Below are 14,738 nucleotides of genomic sequence, written 5' to 3' on the forward strand. Positions count from 1 at the left end.
CCAGAAGCAGAGCCAGACAGGTGGAGGTGGGCTGGTGGTGGTGGTGGGCCAGCTGAAAACAGACAACCAAAGCAGAGCCAGACAGGTGGAGGTGGGCTGGTGGTGGTGGGCCAGCTGAAAACAGACAACCAAAGCAGAGCCAGACAGGTGGAGGTGGGCTGGTGGTGGTGGACCAGCTGAAAACAGACAACCAAAGCAGAGCCAGACAGGTGGAGGTGGACTGGTGGTGGTGGGCCAGCTGAAAACAGACAACCAGAAGCATAGCCAGACAGGTGGAGGTGGGCTGGTGGTGGTGGGCCAGCTGAAAACAGACAACCAGAAGCATAGCCAGACAGGTGGAGGTGGGCTGGTGGTGGTGGGCCAGCTGAAAACAGACAACCAAAGCAGAGCCAGACAGGTGGAGGTGGGCTGGTGGTGGTGGGCCAGCTGAAAACAGACAACCAAAGCAGAGCCAGACAGGTGGAGGTGGGCTGGTGGTGGTGGGCCAGCTGAAAACAGACAACCAAAGCAGAGCCAGACAGGTGGAGGTGGGCTGGTGGTGGTGGGCCAGCTGAAAACAGACAACCATAGCAGAGCCAGACAGGTGGAGGTGGGCTGGTGGTGGTGGGCCAGCTGAAAACAGACAACCATAGCAGAGCCAGACAGGTGGAGGTGGGCTGGTGGTGGTGGGCCAGCTGAAAACAGACAACCAAAGCAGAGCCAGACAGGTGGAGGTGGACTGGTGGTGGTGGGCCAGCTGAAAACAGACAACCATAGCAGAGCCAGACAGGTGGAGGTGGGCTGGTGGTGGTGGGCCAGCTGAAAACAGACAACCAAAGCAGAGCCAGACAGGTGGAGGTGGGCTGGTGGTGGTGGGCCAGCTGAAAACAGACAACCATAGCAGAGCCAGACAGGTGGAGGTGGGCTGGTGGTGGTGGGCCAGCTGAAAACAGACAACCAGAAGCAGAGCCAGACAGGTGGAGGTGGGCTGGTGGTGGTGGGCCAGCTGAAAACAGACAACCATAGCAGAGCCAGACAGGTGGAGGTGGACTGGTGGTGGTGGGCCAGCTGAAAACAGACAACCAAAGCAGAGCCAGACAGGTGGAGGTGGGCTGGTGGTGGTGGGCCAGCTGAAAACAGACAACCATAGCAGAGCCAGACAGGTGGAGGTGGGCTGGTGGTGGTGGGCCAGCTGAAAACAGACAACCAGAAGCAGAGCCAGACAGGTGGAGGTGGGCTGGTGGTGGTGGGCCAGCTGAAAACAGACAACCAAAGCAGAGCCAGACAGGTGGAGGTGGACTGGTGGTGGTGGGCCAGCTGAAAACAGACAACCATAGCAGAGCCAGACAGGTGGAGGTGGGCTGGTGGTGGTGGGCCAGCTGAAAACAGACAACCATAGCAGAGCCAGACAGGTGGAGGTGGACTGGTGGTGGGCCAGCTGAAAACAGACAACCATAGCAGAGCCAGACAGGTGGAGGTGGGCTGGTGGTGGTGGGCCAGCTGAAAACAGACAACCATAGCAGAGCCAGACAGGTGGAGGTGGGCTGGTGGTGGTGGGCCAGCTGAAAACAGACAACCATAGCAGAGCCAGACAGGTGGAGGTGGGCTGGTGGTGGTGGGCCAGCTGAAAACAGACAAGTCATAAAGAGCAACAGCAATAAACAGCAAAGACCAGTAATAGCTTTTTTTAATTCCTTTGTTATTAAGAAATGATCCAACAACGTATCAAAAAGTATTCAAATACAAATCTCAATTTACAATGTTCGACAAATACAAAAACCGTATTACAGAGAGTCTGGTCCACTCAATACAATAGTCTTCTTGTTTGTTCAAAAGGCACAAGGCAGGTCTGAATCCAAACTGCATGAGAAAACACCTATTTTAAGTCGTCTTCCTCATGCCAACTGCACTGAATCAAAGACAGTTTATGGAAGACGACAGGGAGACAACAACTACCACTTAACCGAGTTTGTAATAGGAGAATACTGGGAGTTGTGCTTCCTGGAAAAGACTGCTGTCTCCACAGTAGGTCAATTATTGGTATTTTCAGTTCACATAACAACAGACATGACAGTTTGCACATGATCAGAATTACATTATAAAAAAATAAAAAAAGTAGAGTCATTTAGCAGACACTTTTATCCAAAGTGCATTCATATTAAGATAGCTAACTGAGACGATCACATATCACAGTCGAAGTAAGTACATTTTTCCACAGTATAGAGGAGTTATCAGCTAAGCCAGTGCTAGTAGGAAAAGAGAAGTGCAATGTCTTATTTAAGACAATGTTTGAAGAGGTAGAGTTTCAGTTGTTTTCGGAAGATGGGCAGGGACTCTGCTGTCCTAGCTTTAGGGGAAGCTCATTCCACCAATGGACTCACAGTCCATCCTAAGTAGGTCCCACTGATGTCATCCTTCTTTATTAACGTCCACTGTTGACAGAGCATCGTGGCATTGAGTCATTGGGGACATCAGTCTGAGGCCCAGTTCCACTTCTCCAGTCTCTCTCTCTGAGTCCAAATGTTAGCCTTGAGACCGTTGCTGTCCAACAGCTAATAGGCCTGTAGTCCTGGGTGTTTCCTACGGTCCGTACGCAGGATCCATTCTCCCTACTGGGCATGGAGGCAGACGTGGCTGGCGCTGGAGCTGGGGCCGCCTGGAGGTCTGGGAGTGGGTATAGAGGCGGTGGTTGGCCCAGGGCCTTGGCTGAGGCTGGGAGTCAGAGTGGGAATACAGTAACTGAGGCTGAGACTGGGGGTCTGGGTAGTTGTGGGGGTACAGTAGCTGAGACTGGGGGTCTGGGTAGTTGTGGGGGTGGGGGTGCAGTAGCTGAGACTGGGGGTCTGGGTAGTTGTGGGGGTGGGGGTGGGAGTGGGGTTGCTGTAGCTGAGACTGGGGGTCTGGGTGGTTGTGGGGGTGAGGCTGCAATAGTTGAGTCTTGCGGTCTGGGTGGTTGTGGGGGTGGGAGTGGGGTTGCTGTAGCTGTAGCTGAGACTGGGGGTCTGGGTGGTTGTGGGGGTGAGGCTGCAATAGTTGAGTCTTGAGGTCTGGGTGGTTGTGGGGGTGGACGTGGGGGTGTAGTAGTTGAGACTGGGGGTCTGGGTGGGGGTGTAGTTGTTGAGACAGGGGTTCTGGGTGGGGGTGCAGTAGCTTAGGCTGAGACTGGGGTTTCGGGTGGGGGAACTGGGGCTGAACAGGGAGGTGAGGAGCGTCAGAGAAGGGTGGGGTGTGGTTCTCAACCCGAGGAGAGCTGATATGGAGGTGCGTCTCCAAGAGGTGGCCAGCCGACGCCACCATGGCTGAAGAAGAGAAGGAGGAAGAGGAGGAGGAAGGGGATAAGTCTAGCGGTTGCTCTGAGCATAGAGATAGGTAGGATTGTGGTTGTGGGTGTGTCTTTTGGTGTAGCTGTGAGTGTGGTTGTAGTTGTGGGTATAGTTGTGACTGTGGGTGTAGTTGTGAGTGTAGCTGTGAGTGTGGTTGTAGTTGTGGGTATAGTTGTGACTGTGGGTATAGTGTTGGCTGTGGGTGTAGTTGTGGGTGTAGTTGTGTCTGTGGGTGTAGTTGTGGGTGTAGTTGTGAGTGTGGGTGTAGTTGTGAGTGTAGTTGCTGGTGTAGTTGTGTCTGTGGGTGTAGTTGTGGCTGTGGGTGTAGCTGTGAGTGTAGTTGTGGGTGTGGGTGTAGTTGTGGGTGTGGTGAGTGGTTCTGTTGAAGGGAGGGTGTGAGGAAGTCATGTGACAGTGTGTGTGTGGAGAACAGACCAATGGGAGGACGAGGAGGAGCGGGAACGTTAGGAGGGACGGGAGGAGACAGGAAGAGGTGTGGTGGCGGGGAGTTAGACGTGGGGTGGCGTGGAGGAAGAGGTGTGGTCGGGTGGAATTGGCACAGTGGAATCTGGATCACTCTGGGGGAAGACACAGAGAAGAGTCAGTAGAACAACAGGTGTCTAATATTTTCAAATACTTGGGCTGCACTTCATTTAGTTTGCTCCAATACAATGGAACCGGTTGCAGGTGCAACGTCCAAGACAAATCAAGCAAATGTTTAAAAGCTTTTGACAAATGTATTTAACCCACATCAAAATGGCTTGATAATAATTTGAGTCACAATGATAAGAGACAAAAGGGTCTGCCTCACTTCTGCTGCTGGAAGCCCTCCTCTGACAGTGGTGTGGTGGGGACACAGTGGGACAGGTCTCGCTCCCCCCAGGCAGGGGGGCAGGGTGCAGGGCCAGAGGCTGGGGGGGACCACCCGTGCCGGACCCCGGGGCTCTTCATCTTGTTCAGTCCCAGCAGGCCCTTGGCGCTGGCCTCCCCCCTCAACTTCTGGCGGAACACCCTCAGACCTGGAACAGAGGTCAAAGATCACGACATCATAAACCTTCATGAAAGCCACCAAGAATAGATCTACAACTACATTTTTAATAACGGTTACAGAATTATGTTCATTTTAGAGAGCAGTTTGTGTGTGCAGACTGACAGGTATCTTAATATCTTGTGGAGTTCCTCAAGGATCCATTCTAGGACCTTTGTCGTTTCTGATCTACATCAAAGATGATTAAAACTCAAGAGATGTCTCCAATGTGTAAGACAGGAGCTAATTACAGTTTACATAAGAAGGTTTTCTTCTTTCCATCTGTCATACTTGATCTGTGCTTTAATTTTGAAGTGGTCGTCCATACCTTGTGTTAGAGCGCCGGTGTCCATGTCGGAGGCTCGGCGGCCCTCCTGGAAGCTGGGTATGGGGAGGCTATCCTGGGGAGGGGGCTGCAGGGTGGACGACAGGGCCAGATGACCGGTGGTGCCCAGTAACTGATAGAGGCCGTCAACAGTGCTGGGCACGGTAGAGGACAGGGCCAGGGGGGACTCTGTGGGGCTATAGGTCCCAGGGCCATCCACAGTGGTGACAAGTAACATATAGGGGTCCTCAATTGGGCTGGACAGGCTGGGACTGGCAGAGAAGGAAGAGGAGGAAGAGGAGAAACTATCTGAGGAAGCTTGGTCGGATGAGTTTACCACAGCACCTGTAGATGAGGAGAGAGTAGGGAAATTTAGCCCTGTAACTTTGTGACAATGTGAAAGTGGGCTATGTATAGTGGTGTGTCTATATTGGTGTGTATAGTGGTATGTGTATAGTGGTGTGTCTATAGTGGTGTGTATAGTGGTGTTTATAGTGATGTGTCTATAGTGGTGTGTATAATGGTGTGTATAGTGGTGTGTCTATAGTGGTGTGTGTGTGTATAGTGGTGTGTATAGTGCTGTGTGTATAGTGGTGTGTGTATAGTGGTGTGTCTATAGTGGTGTGTATAGTGGTGTGTCTATAGTGGTGTGTGTGTGTATAGTGGTGTGTATAGTGGTGTGTATAATGGTGTGTATAGTGGTGTGTATAGTGCTGTGTATAATGGTGTGTATAGTGGTGTGTATAATGGTGTGTATAGTGGTGTGTATAGTGCTGTGTGTATAGTGGTGTGTGTACCTCATGGCAATGTTTGTATCTAAATGAACATAGTTCAGATTTGTGCATGTGTATGTGCATGTGTGTGTCTCAGTACTCACAAGATGGGCTGCACTGCTGGAGGCTGGCAGAGACCTCGGCCAGAGTGTGTCTGTGGGAGGGGTCTAAGGAGAGGGTTGCTGCAACTCCCTCCTCTTGCAGCTCCCCTTCCTGTGGCCCCTCCCCTGGTTTCCATGGTGATCCTGATCACTAATGCAGGTCGGTAGCAGAGTGTCGTGGTCAGGGTTGGGGGTCACCTTTTCGGTGCTCTGGGGCAGTCTGAGGGAGCGGAGCTCTTTCACCTTCTCCAGCATGAGACGGTAGATAGCAGAGAAGTGGTTGTAGCTGCTGCTCTGAAGAGACTATAGAGAGGGAGAGAGAGAGAGAGAGAGAGAGAGAGAGAGAGAGAGAGAGAGAGAGAGAGAGAGAGAGAGAGAGAGAGCGAAAGAAAGAAAGAAAGAGAGGAAGAGAGAGAGAGAGAGAGAGAAAGAAAGAGAGGAAGAGAGAGAGAGAGAGAGAGAGAGAGAGAGAGAGAGAGAGAGAGAGAGAGAGAGAGAGAGAGAGAGGAAGAGAGAGAGAGAGAGAGAGAGAGAGAGAGAGAGGGAGAGCTATTGAAATTACAGTAGAAAATGTAGCTACACAGATATGGAGTTACACATAGGACTCACACTAGTTTCTTAGTATTCCTCACACTCACCTCAATGGTCCTCTGCCGGTCGATGCCCAGGGTCTGCATGAGGCCAAGTACCGGCTCGCTGTAATTCTCCCCCAGACAGGGCTCTGCATCAGGGGCAGGGGTCGGCTGGGGCGTCTCTGGAGGGGCTGCCGTGGCCGGGGGGTCCGACTTCATCCAGCGGTGCTTCTTGATCCGGGCCACCGTGATCCGCTTGGCCGGTTCAATTACTAACATCCTCCGCACCAGGTTCTCACAGTCTGATGGTATGGAGGGAGATAAGGGACAAAATGAAGAGGGTTTCAGAACCGGCTGAGGTCACCGCTGTAGTTCGATTGGTTTTAGTGTTCTATGACCTAAGGAAAAGTTGTGTTGGTGGTGACAACAGCAGTGCTTGGTTGATGTAACACAACATGGATTTATAACATCTATAATCATATCTAACGTTGTCTGTGAATGGGTCCGAAATGGCACCCTATAATCAAGGGCTGGGAATTTCCAGGGACCTCACAATGCAATATTATCACCATACGATATGTATTGAGAGGTGATGTACCAAACATATTGCTCACTATATGTCTGCTGCAGAGAGACAAGCGAGAACGTGAGAATATGATATTTGATCAGTCATGGAAATAGAAGTGCTGAAAACATGTTGGCTTACAATTTATAAAGAAGATGGAGAACAAGATGAAAATGAGTTATGGCACAGGTACAGTCAACTAGCACTAGCTAACGCTACCTAGCAATAACAAACAAAATATATACAGTACTAGTCAAAAGGTTGGACACACCTACTAATTCAAGGGGTTTTTCCTTATTTTTACTATTTTTGTACATCAAAACTATGAAATAACACATGGACTTGGTATTTTACCAAATAGGGCTATCTTCTGTTTACCACCCCTACCTTGTCACAACACAACTGATAGGCTCAAACGCATTAAGGAAAGAAATTCCACAAATTAACAAGGCACACCTGTTAATTGAAATGCATTCCAGGTAACTACCCCATGAAGCTGGTTGAGAGAATGCCAGGAGTGTACAAAGGAAAAGTGTGGCTACTTTTAAGAATCTAAAATCTAAAATATATTTTGATTTGGTTAACACTTTTTTGGTTACTACATTCTACAGTGTAGAAAATAGTAAAAAATAAAGAAGAATCCTTGAATGAGTGGATGTGTCCAAACTTTTGACTTGTACTGTATATATACCTTTTTTAAAATCTATACTTGGAGTCAAAGCATCGATATAATATCTTCCAAAAATAATATTGCGATATGTAACTGTATTGATTTTCGCCCCGATCACTACTCTAATCTATACACAGCACTAACGTATTGCACTACTACAGAGTAGCATACAAAATAGGGAATAGGGTGCGGTTTCCGCCTTGTGCCGTGAGAATCTGTTATGTCACCAGTCCTGCAGGACAGTACCTTGGGACATGTAGAAGGGGATTCTGAAGCGGCCCTCCCGGACCCTCTGTCTGAGCGCGGGGAGGGAGGGGCCGTCAAAGGGCAGGACGCCACACACCAACACGTACAGCACCACGCCCAGACTCTGAACACCAAAAGAGGGGAGCGAGATGAGCACTACAGTCCTGCTACTTCCTACTACTATTAGTACTACTGTCACTACCAGATAAAGATATAGAATTAATGATGAATCATCTCTGCACCACAATAACCACCTATAAGGTTATTACAGTACAAGAGGGATCCTGAGATCTGAAAACATACAACCTTCATCTGCACTTTCATTCCCATGACATTCCAATGGGTTAAAGAGAAATAATCAACCCAAAGCAAAAGAATAGGAGAGAAACCATCCCTTCCTGGTCCCTTACCCAGATGTCTAGAGGAGGCCCCTCGTACTCAATCCCCTCAAACACCTCTGGAGCGGCGTAGGGCGGGGACCCACACCAGGTGGACAGAAATTGTCCTTCACTGAAGAAGTTCCCAAAACCAAAGTCTACAGGGAGGGAGAGGAAAAAGTCCATTAATATCAGAGGATACTATCCCTAAAGCCAGGGCTGTTCAATCCTGGAAAGCTAAAATATTTATGTTTTTCATCCTCTCCTTCTAATCAGGGACTGATTCAGACCTGGGATACCAGGTGAGTGCAATTAACTACCAGGTAGAAGCGAAAAACAGAGATGTTTTGGCCCACTAGGACTGGAATTGAAAAGCCCTGCCTAAAGCCCTTGTGAATCCTCTGGAACATTCTCATTCATATCATAGGACACATATGCACATGACAAGGCCTGGGGGTAAGGCCTTGTGTCATGACGTTGGCCTGGGGGTAGGTTTATGACAGTCATAAATACCTCTTCCCCTCTTTCTTTTTCCTCTCTCTACCCTACTGATGTGAAATTTGAAAACCCCTTGGTTAACATAGAGATGAGTAATTCTGTGTGATTAATTAGGTATTTAGTAAATAAATAATTAAACCCAATTTTGTATTGCTGATCCCAACTTGTTAGCCAGGGTTCGTGAAGATAACCAAGAATTTACAACTTTCAGATGAGACTGAATTAAGGTGAGGATTAATATTGACTGCTATTGATGTAAAATATTACTAGGTCTTTAAGAGTTTATTCGGAAGATAACAGCTCTATAAATATTATTTTGTGGTGCCCCGACTCTCTAGTTAATTACATTTACATGATTAGCTCAATCAGGTAATATTAATTACAGAGAAAGTATTTTATAGAATAGCAAGTCATATCACTTAATCCAGCATAGCCAAAGACACGACAATTGTTTAAATTTTTTAAACCACCACCTTTAATAGAATCTAATAAAATATTATATAATATACAGTGCATTTGGAAATTATTCAGACCCCTTGACTTTTTCCACATTTTGTTATGTTACAGCCTTATTCTACAATTGATCAAATATATTTCCCCCTCATCAATCTACACACAATACCGCATAATGACAAAGTGAAAACAGGTTTTTAGACATTTTTTAAAATTTATTACAAATAAACAATAGATATACCTTATTTACATTTTGGACTGATGAGGGTAAAAACTATTATATCAATTTTAGAATAAGGCTATAATGTAACAAAATGTGGAAAAAGTCAAGGGGTCTGAATACTTTCCGAATGCACTGTAGCTTAATTACTAACTAAAGCAATTCTATTTGGCCTGTTTTTTAAATATTAATCTTTCTGTGATTCAAGGTTGATTGATTTCCGAGCCTCTCCTTTCTGCCTGTACCTGCTACTTTGATGTCCATGTTGGAGTCCAGCAGAAGGTTCTCAGCCTTCAGGTCTCTGTGGACGATGTGGTTGCTGTGGCAGTAGTCCACCGCTGACAGGATCTGACAGAACTTCCTGCGAGCCTCACTCTCACTCAGCCGCCCCGACGACAACAAGTAGTCTACAGAGGGTGGGATATAGGGAGAGGGGATAGAGGGTGGATGGATGGGAGAGGAGGGGATAGAGGATGGGATGTAGGGAGAGGAGGGGATAGAGGATGGGATGTAGGGAGAGGAGGGGATAGAGGATGGGATGAGGGAGAGGAGGGGATAGAGGGTGGGAGGATGGGAGAGGAGGGGATAGAGGGTGGAAGGATGGGAGAGGAGGGGATAGAGGATGGGAGGATGGAAGAGGAGGGGATAGAGGGTGGGATGTAGGGAGAGGAGGGGATAGAGGGTGGAAGGATGGGAGAGGAGGGGATAGAGGATGGGATGTAGGGAGTGGAGGGGATTGAGGATGGGATGTAGGGAGAGGAAAGGATAAAGGGTGGGAGGATGGGAGAGGAGGGGATAGAGGATGGAAGGATGGGAGAGGAGGGGATAGAGGATGGGATATAGGGAGAGGAGGGGATAGAGGGTGGAAGGATGGGAGAGGAGGGGATAGAGGATGGGATGTAGGGAGAGGAGGGGATAGAGGGTGGGTGGATGGGAGAGGAGGGGATAGAGGGTGGGATATAGGGAGAGGGGGTAGAGGGTGGGTGGATGGGAGAGGACGGGATAGAGGGTGGGTGGATGGGAGAGGAGGGATAGAGGGTGGGAGAGGGGATAGAGGGTGGGTGGATGGGAGAGGAGGGGATAGAGGGTGGGTGGATGGGTGGGAGAGGAGGGGATAGAGGATGGGAGGATGGAAGAGGAGGGGATAGAGGGTGGAAGGATGGGAGAGGAGGGGATAGAGGGTGGAAGGATGGAAGAGGAGGGGATAGAGGATGGAAGGATGGGAGAGGAGGGGATAGAGGATGGGAGGATGGGAGAGGAGGGGATAGAGGGTGGAAGGATGGGAGAGGAGGGGATAGAGGGTGGAAGGATGGGAGAGGAGGGGATAGAGGGTGGAAGGATGGGAGAGGAGGGGATAGAGGATGGGATGTAGGGAGAGGAGGGGATAGAGGGTGGAAGGATGGGAGAGGAGGGGATAGAGGATGGGATGTAGGGAGAGGAGGGGATAGAGGATGGGATGTAGGGAGAGGAAAGGATAAAGGGTGGGAGGATGGGAGAGGAGGGGATAGAGGATGGAAGGTTAGGAGAGGAGGGGATAGAGGATGGGATGTAGGGAGAGGAGGGGATAGAGAATGGGATGTAGGGAGAGGAGGGGATAGAGGGTGGAAGGATGGGAGAGGAGGGGATAGAGGGTGGGATGTAGGGAGAGGAGGGGAAAGAGGATAGGATGTAGGGAGAGGAGGGGATAGAGGGTGGAAGGATGGGAGAGGAGGGGATAGAGGGTGAATAATGAGGAATGTAATTGATTAGTTGGTTCAGATTGTTTGTTTGAATCATTGTAAATAATTTGTGATCAAGTACACATGTGCACACACACAAACACACTGTTCTAAGAGATTGCACCAAGCATCATGGACACCTCTAGAGCGATGACCTTACACTTACCAAACATCTCTCCGTTCCTGGCATACTCCATCACCATGTACAACATGTCCTTAGTTTCCATGACCTGCAAGACACAAGAGAGGCACACTCACTGATAAATACAACTTAAATACACATTTCCCATGTCATTATTACATGTAATCCTGTGGAAGAGTGTGCCCAAAGCGTAATGCGAGAATATGACAGCAGGGACCATATTAGAATCCTTAAAAACCATTACAAAAAACAAGTTAAAGATTCTCTGTTTTAAGAAATATTTGCTTTGAGACCATATTGGAAGTAGGGGTGGGTTGACGGGGGTCGTCATTTTCCATTCTGAAAATCCCCATGTGACTCATAGAGCTGGGGGTGGCTGGGCTGAGGGCTGGGAAACATACACTTAACCCCTATTACAAGATAAACAACCTGACCTTTCAAAATCTTCCATGTAGAGAATGAGAGAGAGGGGGCAGAGAGAGAGAGAGAGAAAGTAGTTCCACAACTCTATCCTCTACCTGATAGAGCTTGATAATGTGCGGATGGTTGAGGAGCTACCTGATAGAGCTTGATAATGTGCGGATGGTTGAGGAGCTACCTGATAGAGCTTGATAATGTGCGGATGGTTGAGGAGCTACCTGATAGAGCTTGATAATGTGCGGATGGTTGAGGAGCTACTTGATAGAGCTTGATAATGTGAGGATGGTTGAGGAGCTACTTGATAGAGCTTGATAATGTGCGGATGGTTGAGGAGCTACCTGATAGAGCTTGATAATGTGCGGATGGTTGAGGAGCTACCTGATAGAGCTTGATAATGTGCGGATGGTTGAGGAGCTACCTGATAGAGCTTGATAATGTGCGGATGGTTGAGGAGCTACCTGATAGAGCTTGATAATGTGCGGATGGTTGAGGAGCTACTTGATAGAGCTTGATAATGTGCGAATGGTTGAGGAGCTACCTGATAGAGCTTGATAATGTGCGGATGGTTGAGGAGCTACCTGATAGAGCTTGATAATGTGCGGATGGTTGAGGAGCTTCATCACCTCGACCTCTCTGTAGATCTTCTTCAGGTCAGAGGGCTCCAGTCTCTTTTTATCAATGATTTTAATGGCCACCTGTGTGTACAGAAAGCAGATAGTTCATTTAAAAATGGCACCCTAACCCTTATACAGTGCACTACTTTTGACCAAAGCCCTGGACCCTGTTCAAAAGTAGTGCACTGTGAATATACAGGGAATAATGTGCCACTTCAGGCGCTGCCAAGGTCCCATTCTAGCCTGGTCACATATACTAGACGTAATATAGTAAATGTAAATCCGGGGACACTCAAATTAGTATGATATGATACTTTGGGATTTTGTCAAAGAGGCCCTTTATCCACTTCCCCAGAGTCAGATGGACTTGTTGATTCCATTTGTATGTCTCTGTGTCCAGTATGAAGTAAGAGGTCATTTTGAGAGCCAATGCTAACTATCCTTAACACAATGACTGGAAGAGGTAGAGTTGAATATTGGAGATTAATGGTGTAGGGAATAAATGTTTCATATGCATTATGCATGCGTAATTACGCACCTGGGTTTTTGTGACTTTGTGACAAGCCAGTTTAACTACAGCGAAGTTTCCCTTCCCCAGCGTCCTGATGATCTCGTAGAAACCGACCTGAACCGGCCCCCCGGGGCATGGCTGGCTCAGGGGAGAGCCATCGGATAAAACCACCATGGTGCAGAGGCACCCAGTGACTGGATAAACCTATTGTCCATTTCCCAGGATTAGAGTACCGTTATTAGGCCACTCCCGTAAACACAATTGAGAGAACATATTTTGTCAATATATAGGCTGCATATAGTAGGAAAGAAAAAATATACAATTGTGATATTAAATCTAGTAGTTCTAGGCTATAAATCTCAACACCTTCCAAAAAGTGTAATTCCATGTAACTATTTATGCGAGGAAAGACTATAGCCTACGTAACAGCGAAAGAGTTGAACAAACAGATATCCTTTAGCCAACAAGTATTGAAATAAAAACAGACCATATCCTATTATTCATTTGCAAAACAAAATCATGTAATTTACCTTCACAGAAAATCTAGTTCAGTACATCCACCTATGTTGTTGGAATCCTCCGCCGTTCTAGAACAGTGTGCGCATCCAGGCTACTTCCCTAACTGCGCACAGACGATTTGTTCCTCATATTTTGTTAACGGGGGATAAATCTGGTATGCAATAATCCACACAACCTCTGTAACTCAAACTCGGCTGGAAATCTTCTCCTGCCATAATGAACTAAAACACACTTAATTAACGTCAAGCTTGCATCAGAGTTGTCGAGCAACTGTCCCGCGCGCTTCTCGTGGAGCGGGAAAGGTAGCTTGGAGCTGGACACGGTGACGCAAAAGTGGACTTCCCGAGGTTTGCACAATGAATAGGCTGTAGCAGCCGCTCAGCGTACAGTAACGCTAAACAATAACATTGAGCAGCAACGTCTCTTTATTGAATTAGACCATCAACGCTTCTAGTAGACTAGAGGCTCACTAGTCTCCTCCCTATAAGCAGTTTAACGAACAGGCATACCGTTAAGTGGGTCATGATGACCAATGTGGTTATGACTCATGAGCCAAGGCTAACATTGTTCAACTCAATTTGCGACACTCAGGAGCATGATATTTTGTTGGATTCTAGCCACCATTTAGTTGCTATGTCAATGTTGCATTGAGCTTGTATGATGCAACATACGTTGTATTGTCCATTTGCATTGGAATTGTACTGTATATATGACAGAAAGGAAATACACTATAATATAATGCAATACAATACAAAGTAAACACACCCTGTGACATGTATAGCCTACTGTCTGGCCATGTCATGTCAATTGTGTCCTATGTCCCACTATTCAATAGGATGCTGGCTGTTAGGATGAAGCTTGCCCTGCTTCTGTTGTTACGGAACCCATGGGACCTTGTAACTTTGTAGTTGTTTTGTTGATACTGAACCCATGGGACCTTGTAACCTTGTCGTTGTTTTGTTGATACTGAACCCAGTGGACCTTGTAACTTTGTAGTTGTTTTGTTGTTACGGAACCCATGGGACCTTGTAACTTTGTAGTTGTTTTGTTGTTATGGAACCCCGGGTCCTTGTAGTTTGTAGTCGTTTTGTTGTTACTGAACCCCGAACCATTTAGCCTTCAAGTTGTTTTGTTGTTACTGAACCCCGCGACCTTAGAGCCTTGTAGTTGTTTTGTTGTTACTAAACCCCGCGACCTTAGAGCCTTGGAGTTGTTTTGTTGTTACTAAACCCCGTGACCTTAGAGCCTTGTAGTTGTTTTGTTGTTACTAAACCCCGCGACCTTAGAGCCTTGTAGTTGTTTTGTTGTTACTAAACCCCGCGACCTTAGAGCCTTGTAGTTGTTTTGTTGTTACTGAACCCCAAAATATGTAGCCTTGGAATCGTTTTGTTGTTACTGAACCCCGGGACCTTGTAGCCTTGTAGTTGTTTTGTTGATGCTGAGAAGTAGGAAGTTGTTTAAGATGGAGAATAACACTGGGGAGAGGACCGTTAGATATACACAATGAGAGGGATTTGGAGTTGTTGATTTTGACATGCAACTTTATTGTAGGTCTAATGTAATTTTGATGCGTGATGATTCTGAAAGTTCTTCACAATACACTAAGGAACCGTGGGTTCCGTAGTCGGCACAGAGTAAAAGTTCAATGTTTCTTGTCTCCTTTCCTTTCCTCAAAATACAGGAAA

At 47.5% G+C, this 14,738-nt stretch overlaps 2 protein-coding genes and 1 pseudogene across 2 annotated transcripts; all 3 read right to left on the minus strand.

The window, feature by feature from the left end:
- Positions 1–1,674: 1,674 nt before the first annotated feature.
- On the minus strand, positions 1,675–4,997 carry LOC116359751 (RNA-binding protein 33). The gene is made up of 3 exons (XM_031813265.1): positions 4,658–4,997; positions 4,114–4,321; positions 1,675–3,880 (listed from the first exon to the last, which is right to left on the minus strand). The coding sequence occupies exons 1-3, from the start codon at positions 4,890–4,892 to the stop codon at positions 2,560–2,562; spliced, it is 1,764 nt and encodes a 587-aa protein (XP_031669125.1). The 5' UTR covers positions 4,893–4,997; the 3' UTR covers positions 1,675–2,559.
- Positions 4,887–13,506, minus strand: LOC116359752 (serine/threonine-protein kinase SIK1-like). The gene is made up of 10 exons (XM_031813270.1): positions 13,065–13,506; positions 12,562–12,738; positions 11,988–12,104; positions 11,014–11,077; positions 9,375–9,536; positions 7,992–8,116; positions 7,582–7,705; positions 6,167–6,402; positions 5,532–5,831; positions 4,887–4,999 (listed from the first exon to the last, which is right to left on the minus strand). The coding sequence occupies exons 2-9, from the start codon at positions 12,706–12,708 to the stop codon at positions 5,595–5,597; spliced, it is 1,212 nt and encodes a 403-aa protein (XP_031669130.1). The 5' UTR covers positions 12,709–12,738; positions 13,065–13,506; the 3' UTR covers positions 4,887–4,999; positions 5,532–5,594.
- Positions 13,507–14,479: 973 nt separating this feature from the next.
- LOC116359754 (phospholipid scramblase 2 pseudogene) overlaps positions 14,480–14,738 on the minus strand; it is a 1,617-nt pseudogene continuing 1,358 nt past the window's right edge.

This window comes from Oncorhynchus kisutch, unplaced genomic scaffold (genome assembly GCF_002021735.2).
Source record: "Oncorhynchus kisutch isolate 150728-3 unplaced genomic scaffold, Okis_V2 Okis05a-Okis16b_hom, whole genome shotgun sequence".
NCBI lineage: Eukaryota > Metazoa > Chordata > Actinopteri > Salmoniformes > Salmonidae > Oncorhynchus > Oncorhynchus kisutch.

Excerpts from the sequence above, each read along its gene's own strand:
- LOC116359751 (XM_031813265.1), bottom strand. The coding sequence starts at position 4,892 with ATGTTACTTGTCACCACTGTGGATGGCCCTGGGACCTATAGCCCCACA. Across the intron at positions 4,322-4,657 it reads CACCGGCGCTCTAACACAAG|GTCTGAGGGTGTTCCGCCAG; the intron begins GTATGGACGACC and ends CCTCTGTTCCAG. Across the intron at positions 3,881-4,113 it reads GAGGGCTTCCAGCAGCAGAA|AGTGATCCAGATTCCACTGT; the intron begins GTGAGGCAGACC and ends GTCTTCCCCCAG.
- LOC116359752 (XM_031813270.1), bottom strand. The coding sequence starts at position 12,708 with ATGGTGGTTTTATCCGATGGCTCTCCCCTGAGCCAGCCATGCCCCGGG. Across the intron at positions 12,105-12,561 it reads ACAAAGTCACAAAAACCCAG|GTGGCCATTAAAATCATTGA; the intron begins GTGCGTAATTAC and ends CTGTACACACAG. Across the intron at positions 8,117-9,374 it reads CATGGACATCAAAGTAGCAG|ACTTTGGTTTTGGGAACTTC; the intron begins GTACAGGCAGAA and ends CCCTCCCTGTAG.